Source organism: Tenrec ecaudatus, chromosome 16 (assembly GCF_050624435.1).
Source record: "Tenrec ecaudatus isolate mTenEca1 chromosome 16, mTenEca1.hap1, whole genome shotgun sequence".
In the NCBI taxonomy this organism is placed as follows: domain Eukaryota; kingdom Metazoa; phylum Chordata; class Mammalia; order Afrosoricida; family Tenrecidae; genus Tenrec; species Tenrec ecaudatus.
In genome coordinates this window covers 77,616,844-77,634,173 of record NC_134545.1, presented here as the reverse complement: position 1 = coordinate 77,634,173, position 17,330 = coordinate 77,616,844, and the positions used below count along the sequence as shown (strand labels likewise).

At 39.9% G+C, this 17,330-nt stretch overlaps 1 protein-coding gene across 2 annotated transcripts in view; it reads right to left on the bottom strand.

Moving 5' to 3' along the window:
• Positions 1-246: 246 nt before the first annotated feature.
• Positions 247-17,330, bottom strand: part of MARCHF5 (membrane associated ring-CH-type finger 5) — a 64,809-nt gene continuing 47,725 nt past the window's right edge. The window contains exons 3-6 of one of the 2 annotated variants that reach the window (XM_075533665.1): positions 17,183-17,313; positions 3,011-3,212; positions 2,702-2,868; positions 247-1,872 (exon numbers count right to left, since the gene is read on the bottom strand). In XM_075533665.1, the coding sequence (XP_075389780.1) occupies positions 1,750-1,872; positions 2,702-2,868; positions 3,011-3,212; positions 17,183-17,313 (623 nt within the window). In that variant the 3' untranslated portion in view covers positions 247-1,749. The remainder of the gene's footprint in view (positions 1,873-2,701; positions 2,869-3,010; positions 3,213-17,182; positions 17,314-17,330) is intronic. The other variant, XM_075533666.1, reaches the window with a different exon arrangement.

Genomic DNA, 17,330 nt, shown 5'->3' with positions numbered 1-17,330 from the left:
CGTACTAAAAATGAAAAGGGAATATATCTTACAATTAAAGTTATATAATCTGCGTTATTTTTATATGTCACCATAGCTACATTTCCCTTTCAGAAGTATAGCAGTGTTCTTTTTTTTTTTTTTAGCAGTGTTCTTAATAAGGCTCACTGTCAGTTAAATCTTTCCTCCTTCCCCAAATAATTATAATTTTGTATTTAACACTTACTCATATAAACTACATATAACTCAAAATTAAGACATTCATACTCTAGATTAGTACTGGTCTTTAATTAGTAAAATTAACACACATGATTTCAATCTAACATATCTCAATCTATATTTGCTATGTTCTTAAAGAGAAGTGGCCACTTATCAGTAAGGGGAGATATTTATTTTTGTCATGCATTAGATCCTATGAAAAATAAAATAAATAAGGTTTTTGGAACTATCTTTTAAAAATTTAATTTTAATTCATGAAAATAACTTCAAGACCATTCTGATCGCTAAACAACAGAAAATGGCCACTCTATTGAAAATGGTTGAAAATAAATACTTGCTTTTGAAAAATGAATACAAAATTAATTAGACAGTGATCAAGATGCTAGCCTTATCAATATGACAAGCAATTAAGATGTGGAAATATTAATATTGGTTTCCTATGATCAATTGGTTAAACCTAAAGCAATGACCTCAATATTTACTCAGGAATTGTTTTCAGAGTTATATCCTGATAGAAACACCAAATGTTCAAGGTCTCACTCTGGTGCACTCACGGCTGGTTTTCTAGCTTCTGAAACTATGCAGCAAACTCTACAGAGCAGAGGCCACATCGGTCTCCTTCACCCTTGTACCCCACTGCACTTAGCAGAGTGCTCGGGCAAATGGGAGGTGCTCAGCAAATATTTGAATAACTCAATCAATGAGAGGAGAGTAACATACTTTATTGATTTTTTTTTTTTGCAAACCTGTCTCTGTGCTCAAGTTACTATAAATTTGGCAGCTCTAATTTCTAAAAATATGAATTGAAAAACCTTACTCCAATGTTCAGAGGATCTGATGATTGACCAGCAGACACATGCATTGTAATTAAGACTGCATGGGTCAAAATTACATTTTTAACTATGAGATACAACATTATATAAATAAAATTTAACAGTGAAGAAATGATCTGGAAGCCCTGTGAATTTTTACCAAAACTTTTGGAGGACATCATACGAATTAAGAAAAACACAACAAAATCTCATTGTTCAGATAATCATTTGAATGTTTACATACATTTTTGGTTTATTATTTATAGCTAATTTAATTTTCATTTCCTCATATTTAGGTCCTATTTAGCATATAGTCAAAATTATGCCAGTGAGAAAAAATCCTCATAGTACCTTCATTGAGTTGCTGATTCTCAGAAAACACTGAACATGACCATGTACAGAAGAGGAACTTGAATAAAACAGCATATGCATGTTTGAATATCTGCAGTTGATCTTGACATTTCTGTCTGGAGGAAACAGGAACGAATCCGAGGTTTATCATGCTAAAATAAAGGTTCCGATGACTGCCACACAGGCAGTCATATCAAACATTGAAAACAAAATCACATCCTTAGGTTCCGTGATCACTGAGAGGATTTCCCTGCCCTAAGTGTTTTATTATATTTCTTAAAAATATAGGAGCAGCAGCATATCACAGTCTTCACTCCTGTGCATCAATGATGGAATCAGAGTAACACAACAGACTCTCGTGGATGAGAGGACTGCAGGGCAGCCGGAGTCAGTTTGCCGCTTCTTCTTGCTCTGGATAATTGAGAATTTTGCGGTGGGCCTGACGTAAATATTGCTGTTGCTTGAAGTAAACCTTAAACGCTCCTTTTATGGCAACAAAAGCAATTCCACCCTAAACGAAAAAGAAAAATGAACAGATGTAGAGAAATATAAGAAGAATTTTTAAAAAGAATTTTATTTACATGATGAAAGATGTATGCTTGGATACAGAACTAATTCTCAAATCGATTCTCTTCTCTATGAGTAGTTGAGAAGGAGGGGGGGAGGGAGACACGACAGATAACACTGGCCGAAGAAGCCTTCCTTGTTATGAGTCATCTTCCTTACATGCAGCTCGACATCTACCCGGGTGTTCTTCTCACCTATTTTGTTTATTGTGGAAAATACTGATGTGACAAGCACTTGCCAGGGTAAAAACCTTCACTGTATCTACTCTTACATAAAAGGAAGAATTTTGCACCCATAGTATTAAGTGCAAAGATGAAGTGGTAATAGTAATAACAGCAAGCAACGTGAGTGCTTATCTAAGTCCGGTTTCCTGTGGGTCAGTACTTCAAGTGAATTAATTCACTCACTCCTCACAATACTCCTGAGGTAGGCCCTACAGTCATTTCCATCCCCACTGGCACAGAGAAGTCAAGACATCTGCCGTAGGTCTCAGTGTTTAGGCACTAATGAGAGGCTCTGAGCTTGGCCAACTAATTCTAGAACAGAAGTTCTTTACCATGATTTTGCTGGCCAGAGGAATAAATATGCTAATTTATGCATAGTCCAGGAGAGAAGTCACCCAACTGCAGCAGTTCGATCAAATAGAAGCTTTCACCCAGCAGTCACTGACTGAATACTGATACAGCCTCATTGTATTGTTTTGTTTTAAAAATAAGCACAGTCCACTCTCTTTTGGATAATCATTTAAAAAAGCAATATTTACGCCATCTCACCAAGATTGTCCTTTGTAAATTAGAGTTAACGCTACTGAACATTAGTTTGCCAACTATCGTAGCAATAGTGGGAAACACAAGGGCCCCACACAAAATTCGGGTAGCAGAAACGTGGTCGGCTAGGGGATTAGCCTCAGCTGGAATTCGAGGAACGGGACAACCAATCCCTAGAAGAGAAACAACAACAACAAAGCAATATATCAGTACTAATTAATCAGAAAAACTAAAAATAACTTTAAAATATTAATTTTAAAGATTTCAAAAATGCAATTTTGGCATGTACATTATAACCACAACTTAGGGTTTTACCTGGAAATATACTGTTCAAAATTTGTAGCTTGTTTGAGTATTTGCGCCATAATCTGAGCACATAGTCCTCCCAGCGAATCATCTTGCCTAATATCAGCATGACAGGAATAGTGGGAAGTCCAATTAAAAGGAACAAAGGATCTGCTCTCTCCATAACATCCAGGCCTTCTTTATGGCCTACAACCTGTGAAACAGACAGCATCTGCTAGAATCACATTTAATGAATGATTTTGCACATTGTACAGAAAATGCAAAACTACAAGAAAGAAAAATTAAGTTTAAACATAAGCTAAATAGTTATTAATATAAATTTATTTATAAAAATCACTCAAGCACTATGTGCCAGTACTCCAGATGAATAACCTTATTTAACCCCCACAATAATCCTGAGGGTACGCTTCACTGACACTGAGTCAATTCTGATTCACAGTGACCCAATGTAGGGTTTTGGAGACTGTAACTCTTTACCTGAGCAGACAGGCTCATCTTTCTCCCATGGGGCAGCTGGTGGGTTTGAACCGCTGACCTTGTGGCTAACAGTCTAACACTTATCCAACAGTGCAGGAAGGCTCCATAATCCCCATCCCCATTGGCACAGGGGGAAAAAAGCGCCCACGCTATTTAATATATAGTGTACGTGTTAAGTATGAAAGAAACAAAACCTTTAAAAAGGTTGAACCTACAATTAATGCATTTTAATACAAGGCTCTGTGCTTCCATTCTTCTTATCTCTATTCTCCTATGGTTTGTGCTTCCATTCTGCTTATCTAATTTGATTAGATGGGACTGTGGGCTAGAATGCCTATAATTCTAGGTCCTATTGATCTTCCAGCAGAGCATCCGATTTACGGCTCTTTCTTAGACAGCCAAGGGACAGGGTTAGCTCACTTCTCTTTAGTTCCTCCTCACTCAGTAATAGTACTGCTGGCTGGCTAAGTGTCTGCTCTACAGACCACTCACCCAACATGGAGTTTTAATTTAGATTTTGGCAGCTATAGCAAGAGTTCCAAAGGACTCTGGTTCCCACAGTGGTTGAAGCACTCAGTTGCTAACAGATTTTGCATACAGTTACTGCAGGAGAAAGATGTAGCCAAGTACTTTCATAAAGATTACAGCTTGACATGGGAGAGGGAGATGGGGGGATAGGAAGTGGGGAGACAACAAACCCAGGGACAAAGGAACAATAAGTTATCTAAATTTGATGGTGAGGAGGGCATAGAATGACTGGTAGGGTTTGATACTGGCCTGTGTGATCAAGAGTTGTCAGTTATCAGGTATCAGGCATTAGAAGACCCCAAACAATCATATCGATGTGAACGAGGCGGGAGAAAATGGAGCACCAAAGCCCATCTATAGACAAATGGACATCCCCTCATAGAAGGGTCACAAGGAAGGGATGAGCCGGCCAGGGTGCAGTATAGCACTGATGAACCATACAACATACCTCTAGTTCTTTAATGCTTCCTCCTCCCCACGATCATGACCTCAGTTCTACCACACCAATCCAGCTAAAGCAGAGCATGTACACTGGTACAAATAAGAGTTCTAGACACACAGAATCCAGGACAGATAAATCCCTTAGGAACAATAATGGGAGTAGCGATACTATAAGAGTAGGAGGAAAGTGGGGGAGAAGGTGATCAATGTATAACCACCCCCACCCCAGGGTGACGAACAACAGAAACATGGGTAAAGGGAAGGGAGACAGCGGGTGGTGTAAGACAGCGGTTCTCAACCTTCCTCATGCCGCAACCCTTTAATACAGTTCCTCGTGTTGTAGTGACCACCCCAACTACAAAATTATTTTTGGTGTTACTTCATAACTGTCATTTTGCTACTGTTATGAATTGGGCAACCTCTGTGAGAGGGTCGTTTGACCCCGAAGTTGAGAACCACTGATGTAAGATACGAAAATAATAATAGTTTATCAAAGGTTAATGAGGGCGGGAGGGCGGAGAAAAAATAAGCTTCTCTGAGCTATGGATCAACCCTACCAGTCATTCTGGGCAACCAGTTATGACATGGGAAGGAGATTACTTTAGTCCTGAGCCCTTAGCCCCAGATCATAGTAAACAGCAGCCTGATAGGAAGTCAGTCATCTATCAGACAGGATTCTGTATTTCCTGCGACCAGACTTGAGAAATAGGCCAGAAAGGAAAGATTGAAACAGACCTTGTAGGAGGGGAGAGGGCTGAAGGACAGAAGACTAAAAACTGCAGGTTGAAACACTTAGGAAAGCAAGCTCATGAAAAGTTGATGAATTTTTCAAAAGTGAGATGTCATTGTGTCAGGTATTACAGCAGATGATCTTTTTAGTTGGAATAATGGACATTTGGAACAAAGCCAAGCTGTAAATGGCTAGGGCAAATTGAAATTCTAAGCATGGACTTGATTTAGGTAAAAATTTTTTTTTAATGTTTTATAAAAATGTATAGAGAGAACCAAGTAGGTGCTTCTTCAATTTATGTAAGGGATGAAGCCTAGTTTTATAACCATTCACTCATGCAACTGACTACTGATTATGTGCTAGACACAGGCCAAGGTTTGGGAGGTAAGATGGTAAAGTGAAATACATCTGTAAATACAAATACCATGATGCAAGTAAGATAGACTTGTGTTCTGTGGGTGTCTGTTTTGGTCACTGCTGCTAAAGGCCTAGCATAGTCACATGCAAGCTCAAGTAAAAGTTAAATTAAGCAATAAAACCAAACCAAACCAAACTCACTGCCATCCATTCAGTGTCGATCCATAGCTACCCTATGGGACAGGTCAGGACCATTTCTGTTAGATCCTGAGACTGTCGCTCTTGACTGGGAGAGAACACCTGGTCTTCCTCCCTCAGAGAAGCTGGTTGTCTCAAAGGGTTGATCTTTCATTTAGCAGCCCAACTCGCAACCACTGGGTCACTCGAACAATGGTTTGGTGTAACTGTGGCCAATACAAAACCAGTGGCCCTCGTGTGTAATTATGTGCATTGTGGTCCAGATGTTCCAAGAATTAAAAACAGATTTCTTAAAGATTTTAGGTTTGGGGTACAGAGATAACACTGCAGAACACCTCTAGGAACTTTTTAGCCATGTATAAAAGTCCATAGAATTGTAGGTGTCAAGAACGTTCTTTTTTGTCCCATTGAAAAGCCAGGAGATAGATTTTCTTTTTTTTAATAAATTATTTTATTGGGGGCTCTTACAAAGAGCTATATTTTCGTACCCGCTAGGCCAGCATTTCACCACAATAAAGGCAGTGGTAAATTTAAAATGTTGTGGCTGAGAATATACGCAGCAAAACACACTAGCTGAACAGTTTCTACATGTACCTTTAGTAGCAAGTACGTTGTTACTGAGGTGTCCAAGTATTCTCACCTTCCTTTTCACTGTATCTCCGACTGGCCTGAGTTCACTGCCCCCAGAGGCTCCTACTTATCCAGTCTTTTGAACGACTGTTGTCAATTTGATCTCATGTAGGTAGTTCTTAAATATTAGAGGCAGATGTTTTTATTAGCTGAGCTGAATTGTTAATTGGTTAACAGAGTCTTGCTGGTGCTGTAGGTTAAGTGTGGGACTGGTACAGTCAGTGATTCAAATCCACCAGCCACTCAGTAGAAGACAGGGCTGCCTGCTCTAATAAAAATTTATAGCCTTAGAAACTGCAGAATTGATGGAATGGCAATGGATTTGGCTTTCTTGATAATGTTTAAAGACTTCAGAGAACGTTTTTGGTTTAAAGTTAAAAAAAAAAAAAAACAACCTCAAAGTAATAGTTTCAAGAGTTCACATATCTTTCATGGTCTCTGGTGTTCTTAGGTGCTATTGAGTTGGCGCCAATTTACTGCAATCCTACGGACAACAGAACGAAGCACCATTCAGTCCTGTGCCAGGCTCACATTGCTTCTTGTGCTTGCGCCCCTTGTTGCAACTATTTTGTCAATCATCTCCTGGAAAGCCTTCCTCTCATTCATTGCCCCTCTCTCTTTTTCAACAAGCACGATGTCCTTCTCCAGAGACGAGTTTCTCCAGACAATATGTTCCAAGTATGTGAGAAGGTCTGAGCATCCTTGCCTCTAAGATACACTCTGGTCATACTTCTTCTAAGACAGCTTGGTTTGTCTTTATAGCAGTACATGGTATTTTAAATATTCTTCCCCATGGAGTCTAGGAAGTTTGAATTCCATTAAATATGAAATTCTGTTTTGTATTTTCCCCCTTTTGCTCATGACTCTACTACAGATTCATAAATATTCAGTTATGATAGCTGCGCACCATCTAATTCCTCTGATCTAAGACAAAGGAGGCAATTGTTCAAGGAAGTCAGTAGTCCACCTCCTCCTCCACTTCCTGCTGCTGCTGCTTCTCCTCTGTTGCTCCAAGGTGAACAGAGGTCAATTATTGGGCTGTAGCTGGCCCTTCCCAAGCTTTTAAGACCTCAAGTAGTACACAATGCAATAGGGGGTAGGTAAGAAGCTCTAAACATGGTACCCAGGGAATTAACTAGATGTCTCATGGACCCTTAACCCTACACCTCCAAACCAAGGAAGCAAATTCTGTGAGGTTGAGGTCTGTACATAAGCAACGTCAGTAGCTGTTCCTTTGTGTCTTTCCAAATGTATCTATCACACAACTTTTGTCATTTCAACTTGTTACAGTTGTATACCTTATTAACAATTACAATGATCTACTGTGCAGCCAATGTGATATTTCCATGACCACTAACCCCCCTCTAGCCCTCCTTCCTGCCCTGTTACCCACTAATAAACTCTGCTCTCTACACATATGCCTTGTCTTTTTATATAAGTAAATTCAAATATTTGTCCTACTGTGATTTGCTTATTTCATCCAGAATAATGTCAAGTTCCATACATATTGTCACATGTATCAAGACTTCATTTTTTCAACAGTTGAGTACCATTCCATTGTATACATGTATGTACGTGTGAAGTGAAATTTCTTAGACTGGCTCCTCTCTCCATGTCTCTCTTTAATGACTGGGTGGGACCCTGCAAAAAGGATGTGTGAACAGTGAGGAATGATATTAGTTGCCATTCTCCTAGGTACAATAATGCTCCATCTCAGCAGCAGGTACAGAGAATTCCCAGGACCACCAAAAAAACCAAAAGGTAGTGGAGTATGTTAGAAATCCCTATCCAAAAGTGGTAGAAGACACCCATACCATGCCAAGACCAAAACCAGTCTGAGGCAAGGAGATTATGAGACAGAACAAAAGAGCAGCAAGGAGACTATGCGACTGTGAGGCAGTGCAGTAGGTGGGTTTTCTGGTCCACAGAAGCAGAGGCCAAGGGATAAAGTAGCCGAAAGGCTGAGAATCAGAGAGTTAGCTAATGGCTGAGGAGCAGTATTGCTTTGGACCAATGACTACATCCTTAGTGTTTTCTGATCCTGAATTGTGTGAATTGTGATAAACTGTTAACTTCCCTAAGAAACCTTCTAAATTGTGAATACTGGTTGAGTTCTGTGTAACTACTGCAAAGGATTATTGAACCCAGCCGAAAAGTGCCATGGGATGCTGGGTTGGTGTCAGAATAGGGTAAAAGAAGGGTAGAGGCATGTTTTACCTCTGCCTAATGGCAAGCAGCCATGGGTTTGAATGGAGATGGATTCTCTTTATCCCTTCCGAAGCCAGGAGGTCGGATGTGGTCTCCTCACTGTTTACTTAGTATGCACGCATTTTGTTTGTCCATTTCCTTTTTGCTAGACATTGACATTGTTTGTATGTCTTTGGGGCATATAATTAGGAATGGAATTGCTAGGCTATAGCATTCTGGTGGTTTACTGGGTTACATGTTGGGCTGCTAAATACAAGGTCAGTTTAAAACCACCAGCCACTTCAAAGGAAAATCACCAGGCTTTTTCCTGTAAAGTGGTTACAGTCTCAGAAACTCACAGGGCCCAGTTCTACCCTGTTCTATAGGATCGCTGTGAGTCAGAATCAACTTGATAGTAACAATTCCCCCCCCATATCATTTCATCAGGACATAATTTAGACATCACATCATTCGATACTTGTTATACCAAGAAGTGTTGTATAATCACTATCACAATCAGTTTAAAAAACATTTTCTTCCTTCTTGTACTCCTTGATATTAGCTCATTACCCCCCACCTTCCCTGCCATATGCCCTAGGGACCTTTAACCTATTGTCATTATAGAGTCACCCATCCTGAGTTTCATATACTGGAAAACTCAGAAGAATACGTAAGAGTCAAGAAGGCTACCCCAAATAACAAAATGTAACAGATAAACTCATTAAAAAAAAAAGAAAATATTAAAAACAAGTCCAAGCTCCAAGTGTATCTAAAGGGAGGTCAAATGATAAAATTTTAACCATTCAAGTCAGAATTTTCATTTTAATCTATTATAATCATCTTTACAAGACTGATAACCATGCTGACCACCCACCCCTTTTAATGTACTGCAATCATCTCTACAAGTCTCTCTGATAACCGGGCTGATACCGCATTCCTCAATTGTGTCAGAGGGAAATCACCGGAGGTTTTTTCCATGTGTACATCCTGAAAATGTATTTTGGGCTTCCACTGTCATCCATAGACTTCTGCAAACCAGACTTTCACAATTTAAGCTCTGATACCATCGCCTCCTTCGGATTTGGATTACATTATTTACAATCCTTGGAGCATGCATGTTGGTATGCTTCTTCCATGTGAGCTGAGTTGAGATGTCTCAATTAGATGGTTACCTGTTTGAAAAGAAGCCTTGAAGACCCCAGGCACTGTTACTTTTGGTAGTGGAGCACCGTCTAGCTTCTTGCACACTTTGCTGTGTCACCCGTATACTCCGTGTTTCCTTCTTGAAAGCAAACTGAGCAGGGCCATGACATAATATCCAATTGTTCTTAGACTGGAGCTAGGATTCAGTGTAAACCCCAAATATACTGCTATATCTATGTTTTTAATATGCATTTGGTCCATCAAGGAGACATCTTTATTATTTTGTTAGAGAACCTTATTGATTGATCATCTCCCTGGAGCTTAAGGTACTTCTTTTTATAATATCATTGATTCAGACATGGTAATGTATTTAAAACACAACTGATGAAGGTTAAACATGGATAGGCTAACTACAAGTCACAACACATAGATTATTGACTTGTGCAGATTAAATCCTTACGTGGTGGGACACTATTTACATAAACAATGGGAGTTGGTGGTCTGTCAAAACATACAATTATGTTCACTGACAATGTCAGAGCCAGGTCTGACAGAATACATATCTTAATAAAGTAAGTAGGGCATCGAAGTAGTAAGTAACTGGTCGTCCACCTAACAACAGTTCAGTACTCTTAGAATAAATGTCTTCTGTTTCTTCACACACCATGGAATTTTGGCCTCAAATCCTCGGCTACATGTATGTTTGCGGTACAGCCCAGTTCACCTTGTGGGGTTTTTGCCCATGGATTATGTGTGCCTTGAATGTCCAGGATTCGCTGTCCCAATATTCTATGTTACTTGGCCTGGGTGCCCAGAAGCTGTACAGAAACTGGGACCAAAGTGCCTTATTGGGAGCACAGTACTAGGTATTATTCCCCCTGAGGTCCGTTTAAGTATTGTTAGTCATTTTTCCCCACTGGGGGGTTGGTCCTCCCTCTTTTTCTACCAACAGAAATGAATTTGTCTTCTCTGAGACTTGATTTTCCCATCAGTATCGCGTATCATTACAGTAAGAATGTCAGCTGGTGGAGGACCTCGTATTTTTGCATGGCAGCCACTGACTAGTCATTTTCATTTCCCCCAAGACTGAAAACCTGACTCTGGTTTAAGTGAGGTCTCCTCTATCAAAGGGTTTTCAATTTATACATATAGAGAGACCCAGTCAGGCTCTCTACCGTGCTGCTTGGCAGACTCGGGTAGCGGATTGCATGGCCTGAAAGCCCACGTTTGCCTTCCTCTTGGTGTTTATCCTTACAGCAGTGGACTCATAATATTTGTCCTTTTGTGACTAACTTTCCTCACAATAATGACTTCCAGATCCCTCCATGTCATGCAGTGTTTCATCACGGTTTTTTAAAGGATGGTGTTTCTATTGTCCGTTGTTTTAGGTACTGCCATTTTGTTTTCCACACTGGTTGTACATATTTACAAACCCACCAGTAGTGTACAAGAATTACAATCTCTTCACATTCTTTCCCGCCCTTATTATTCTCTGTATTGGGGGTTTTTGTTCCACACTGGGCTATGGGTGTGGGTTAAGATGGCATCTGATCATTATTTTGATTTACGTATCCTGGACGGCCAGTGAACCAGAGTATTTCCTCACGTGCTTGTTAGTCATTCTGGTGTCGTCCTTTGTGAATTATCTATTCAGGTCCTTTGCCTAGGGTTATTTGTTTTATTTTATTGTGGTGTTGAGAATTCTGTAGATTTTAGTAACTGGTTCTTTGTCCATTATGTCCTTGCCAAATATCTTCTTTCAGTCCTTGGACTCTTGTTTTACTCTTTGGATGAAATCTTTGGATGCACATAAAGTGTTTTATTTTTAATAGGTCCCAATAAACTATTTCCACCATTTGTCTGTTGGTCTGTCGTCCTGTGGTGCTTGTGGGTTGCTGTGACGTGGAAGCTGTGTCAGTGGTATCTCCTGCCAGCAGGTCCTCAGAGTGAACAGGCTGCAGTGGAGCTGTCAGACTCAGAACAGACAACAAAGCCCTAAGAGTCCCACTCTGGAGGAAGAAGCCGCATCTACATAACTTCAAAGCATTTTCAAATACTAAAAACCTAAAGAAAAGCAGCAGACCATTGTGGAGAACTGCTGGCAGATGGGGCCCTCGAAATGTGACAGAAGAGATGATGTTTTGGAGGGGAGCAACCATGGCGACACGAGTCGGGCAAAGCCTGTGGGAGTGGAGCCTTCGGGATCTTCACTTGCTGATGGGGCACCACTCAAGGTCAAGAGGACCAGCTGTAAAACGTTTGAATGACTAGAACTTAGAATGTGCAAAGTATGCGTAAAACTGGAAGTGGTCAAAAATGAAATCAGAAAGGATTTTTCTAAATACATCATGAAATACAATGCTATCTGTGATTGGATTATATCTATCTGCCTTCATAGAAATCCAATCAGTACAACTATTATTCAACTTTATGCACCAACCACAAAAGCTAGTGAAGAAACTGAAGAATTCTACTGACAACTTCAGTCAGAAATCAATCAAACATGCAATCAAGATGCATTAATAGTTACTGGTGATTGGAATACAAAGGGTGGAAACGAAAAAGGAGTCGTGGTTGGAGAACATGGACTTGGTGGTACCAATGAAGCTGGGGATCACATGGTAGAATTTTGCAAAGCCAACGACTTAGCAAATCCTTTTTTTCCTACAACACAAAAAGCAACTATATACATGGACTTCCCTAGATGGAATACACAGAAAACAAACTGGTTACATCTGTGGGAAGACACAACAGAGAAGCTCAATATTAGCAGCTAAAAGCACACCAGGGCCCAACTGTGGAACAGACCATTAATTGCTCCTATATAAGTTGAGGAGAAAGCTGAAGAAAATTCTCAAATCCACAAGAGCCAAAATACAACCTGGTGTCTATCCAACCTGAATAGTTTGAGACCATCTCAAGGGCAGATTTGACATATTTAATACTAATGACAGAAGACCTGATGAGCAGGGGAGAACATTTAGACATGAAGAAAGCATGAAGCAAAGGTCACTAAAAAGACACGAAAGAAAGATCAAATGGATGAAAGGACGAAGTCAAGGAGTTGAATTTAAACTCTCAAAGGGCAGCTCAAGAAGACAAAGTCAAATATTTTAACAGAATGTGCACGGACTCAGAGTTAGAAAACCAAAAGGAAGAACAAGTTCTGCATATCTGCAACTGAAAAAAAATAAAACAAAAAACCCTCAAGTTTTGAATTGCAAATTAATATTTTAGGCAAAATATTGAATGATGGAGAAAGCATCGAGAAGATGGAAAGAATACACAGAGTCACTGTATCAAAAAGAACCAGTCCGCAGCCCACCATTTCAGGAAGTCGCATACGAGGCAAGAACCAATGGTGCTGAAGGAAGAAGTTCAAACTGCACTGAATGCATTAGTCAGAAACAAGGTTTCAGGAACTGACGGAATACCCACTGACATGTTTCAGACAGCTCATGCCAGGGTATTCTTTATTGCATCATATGCATGGGAAAACTGGACCTTGAATAAACAAGAGCAGGGAAGATTAAATGCATTTGAATTGTGGCGCTGGAGAAGAACATTGAAAGTACCATGGGCTGCTGCTAAAAGGACAAATACATTTGCATTGGAAGAAAGAAAGCCAGTGTTCCTTAAGAGGCAAGGATGGCAAGGCTTCATCTTATGTATGTTGGACATATTGTCAGAAGAGACCAATCCCTGGAGAAGGACTTAATATTTGGTAAAGTGGAGGGGTGGTGAAAAAGAGGAAGGCCCTAGAAAAGATGGCTGCATCAGTGGGCGCAGCTGTAGGAACAATGGTGAGGATGGCGCAGGACAATGCAGTTTCGTTCTGTGGTCCATAGGGTCGCTAGGGGTTGGTGCCGACTCAGTGGCATGTAACAACAAAGTAACCTATTCGGCCTTCCATTGTGTGTGCTCCTTTGTTATACTTGAGTCTGTGTATTCGCTGAACTAGGTTAGGTTTGTCCCAATTTTCTCCTTGATGATCCTGATAACTTTTGGGTTTTACAGTTAGCTCCTTGAATGCGTGTGTGTGTGCATGGGGTGAGGTATAGGTCTTGTTTTATTCTTCTGTCGACAGATCTCCAGTTTTAACTAGCACTATTTGTGAAGAGGGCATCCCCTTCCCATTTAGTTTCCTGGTCCTTTGTAGAAAAATCACTTGTTGGCAAGAATTTGCTTTTCTGTCCTGCCCTATTGGTTGGACTATCTTATCCATCCATCGATCCATCCTTATACCAGTACCAGGCTGGGTTTACAACTGTGGCTGTGTAGTAGGTTTTGAGGTGAGGTAGCCTAAGACCAACTACCTTGTTCTTCTTTTTGAAAAGTTCTTTGTTTATCCTGGGCCTGTTTTTTCTCTTCATATGAAGGTGGTGATTAATTCCCCATTTCTTTAAAGAAAGATGTTAACGTTTGGATTGGGAATGCACTGAATTTGTAGACTGCTTTAGGTAGTATCGACATTTCCACAATAACGAGTTTTCCTATCTATGAACACAGGATATTCTTCCATTTGTGTAAATCTCTTTTGGCTTCTTGTACTAATGTTCTGTAGTTTTCTTTGCATAGAAAACAGTTTTCTTTTGTTTGTTTCTTTTTAAATCATTTTATTGGGGGCTCATACAACTCATCACAATCCATCATGTTAAGCACATTTGTACATTTATTGTCATCATTCTCAAGAACATTTGCTTCAGCGCCTCATTTGCCCCCTCCCTCCCTGCTCCTCACTCCTTTTGTTTCTTTGGTTAGGTTTATTCCTAGGTATTTCAGCTTTTGTGTGGCTATTGTGACTATTACTGTTTTCTTGATGTCCTTTTTTAGGATCCCTCTTTACTGGTTTCTCCTTGTTAATCTTGTATCCTGCTACTTTACTAAATTCCTCAATTGTTTCCAACAATGTTAATGTGGAGACTGTGGGGTTTTCTTTTTTTCTTTAAACATTTTATTAGGGACTCATACAACTCTTATCACAATCCACACATACAACAATTGTGTAAAGCACATCTGTACATTCTTTGCCCTAATCATTTTCAAAGCATTTGCTCTCCTCTTAAGCCCTTTGCATCAGGTCCTCTTTTTTTTCCACTCCCTCCCCGCTCTCCCTCCCTCATGAGGCCTTGATAATTTATAAATTATGATTTTGTCATATCTTTCCCTGTCCCACGTCTCCCTTCACCCACTTTTCTGTTGTCCGTCCCCCAGAGAGGAGGTCACATGCAGATCCTTATAATCAGTTCCCTCTTTCCAACCCACTCACCCTCTACCCCCCAGTATCACCCCTCACACCCCTGGTCCTTCCTGAAGGTATCATCCGTCCTGGATTCCCTGTGCCTCCAGCTCCTATCTGCACTAATGTACATCCTCTGCTCTATCCAGACTTGCAAGGTAGATTTCGGATCATGCTAGTTGGAGGGGAGGAAGCATTTAGGAACTGGAGGAAAGCTGTATTCTCCATCAGTGCTACATCGCACCCTGACTGACTCATCTCCTCCTCTAGACCAACTGTGGGGTTTTCGCTCTATAAAATCATATTGTCTGAGAATACCCAGAGTTTAACTTCTTTGCTTGATTGTACTCCCTTAATTTCTTATTGTTGCCTATGCTTCCAGCTAGGATTTCCAGTACAATGCTGAATAACAGTGTTGATAAGGACATCCTTGTCTGGTTCCTGTTTTCAGCTTTTCAGAGTTTGGGTTTTTTGAGTGATGATAATTCTATTTTTATTTTTAGAGAACGATTGTTGTCTACAATAGTTGTACCATTTTGCATTTCTGTCAGCAACAAGTAGGGTTCTGATTTTCCTACAATCTTGCCAACATGTGTTATTTTCGGTTCAGTTTTATTTTAGTTCTCCATCCCAGTGGGAATGAAACAGTGTCTCTTGTGGTTTGGATGTGTATCTTTCTGATGACTAACGTGGCAGAGCATCTTTTCATGTTTGGTGAACATTTGAATATTCTCCTTACATACAAATATAAGTCCTTTGCTACTGTTTGAATCGGGCGATCCCGATGAAAGGGTGGTTCAACCCCAAAGGGGTTGAGACCCACAGGCGAAGAACTGCTGTTGTAGAGGTATTTCAAGGGGAAGCATGAAAATAGAAGTGAAGGGCAGAATTTGGGGAAACACTAGGTCCAAAGACATAGATACAAACACAAAGAGTACAGAGAAGATAGTTGAAATCTTTCAGAGACACAAAGAAAGAAGATTCGAGAATGGAATTAAATCTTGAAATTAGGTCTCTCTAATTTTCATTAGTTGATGCAGTGGCTTATGTGTTGGACTGCTAACCACAAAGACAGAAGTTTGAAATACTGTGACACTCTGCAATAGAAAAGATGAGGCTCTCTGATCTCATAAAGATTTACAGAGTCAAACCCCTCAGAACCAATGACAGTAACAATATCAGGAGGGTAGGGGGAAGGTGGGGAGACAAACAATATGAAAGTGGGTGAAGGCATACAGTGGTCTGTGTAAGACATGAAAAAACAGTAATAAATTATCTAGGGTTTATGAGGGATTGAGAAAAAAATGAGGAGCTGATACCAAGGGCTCAAATAGAATATGTCTAGAAAATGATGATGGCAACATATGTACAAATGTGCTGGATACAATGGATGGATGTACTGATTGTTTTAAGGGCTGTAAGTGGTCCCAATAAAATGATTAAAAAGAAAAAGACTTACAGTCTCAGAAACCCACAGTTCTACCTTGTTCTATAGCAGCAGTTCTCAACCTGTGGGTCGTGACCCCTTGGGGGTGTGTGTGTCGAACGACCCTTTCTTAGGGGTCGCCCGATTCATAACAGTAGCAACGAAAATAATGTTACGGTTGGGTGGGGTCACCACTACATAAGGAACTGTATTAAAGGGTCATGGCATTAGGAAGATTGAGAACCACTGTTCTGTAGGGTTGCTATGAGACAGAATTGACTTGATAGCAATGAAACTTGTTTGAATCTTAATAAACAGTTATTTACCTGGATTTTTTAAAATTGCAAAACAACTGGAAGCAAATAATTGTTCATCAACAAGAGATCAGTTAGTAAATGGTTGCAATTACATATATAAGTTAATATGAAGCTGTAAAAAAAGAATGATGTTTTTGGTGTACTGACATGGAAAAGCTTCCAAGGCTCACTGCTTGTGGAAAATAAAAGGAGGTAGATGGACACAGTTATAAAATATTTCCTTTTGGATTAAAAAAACGTGTGGGAGAATATTTTTTTTGCCTATGTATGAAGAAAAGACTTAAAGAATACACATGAATATAACAACCATGGTACCTGGGGAGGTAACCCTAGGCAAATGAATAACAACAGTGAAAGACTTTACTGACAGCTTTTTATACTTTTTGCTATTTTTAAACCATGAGAATATTATTACCTATTTAAAATATTAAGTATACAACTCCTAACAAAAATCTAAATAGATCGCCACATCAAAAGCAGTACCACTGAACAGAGTAAAATGGTGAACCTGCATCACTGTCACTGCTCCATACGTCACAGCTGTCCAATAGATAGAGCCAACCATTATTCCTGCTGCAGCGAATGGACAGGCTTTTGAGATCAGTCTATCTGCAAGATCCAAGACGTAAACAACTGGACCTATAAATACAAAGAAA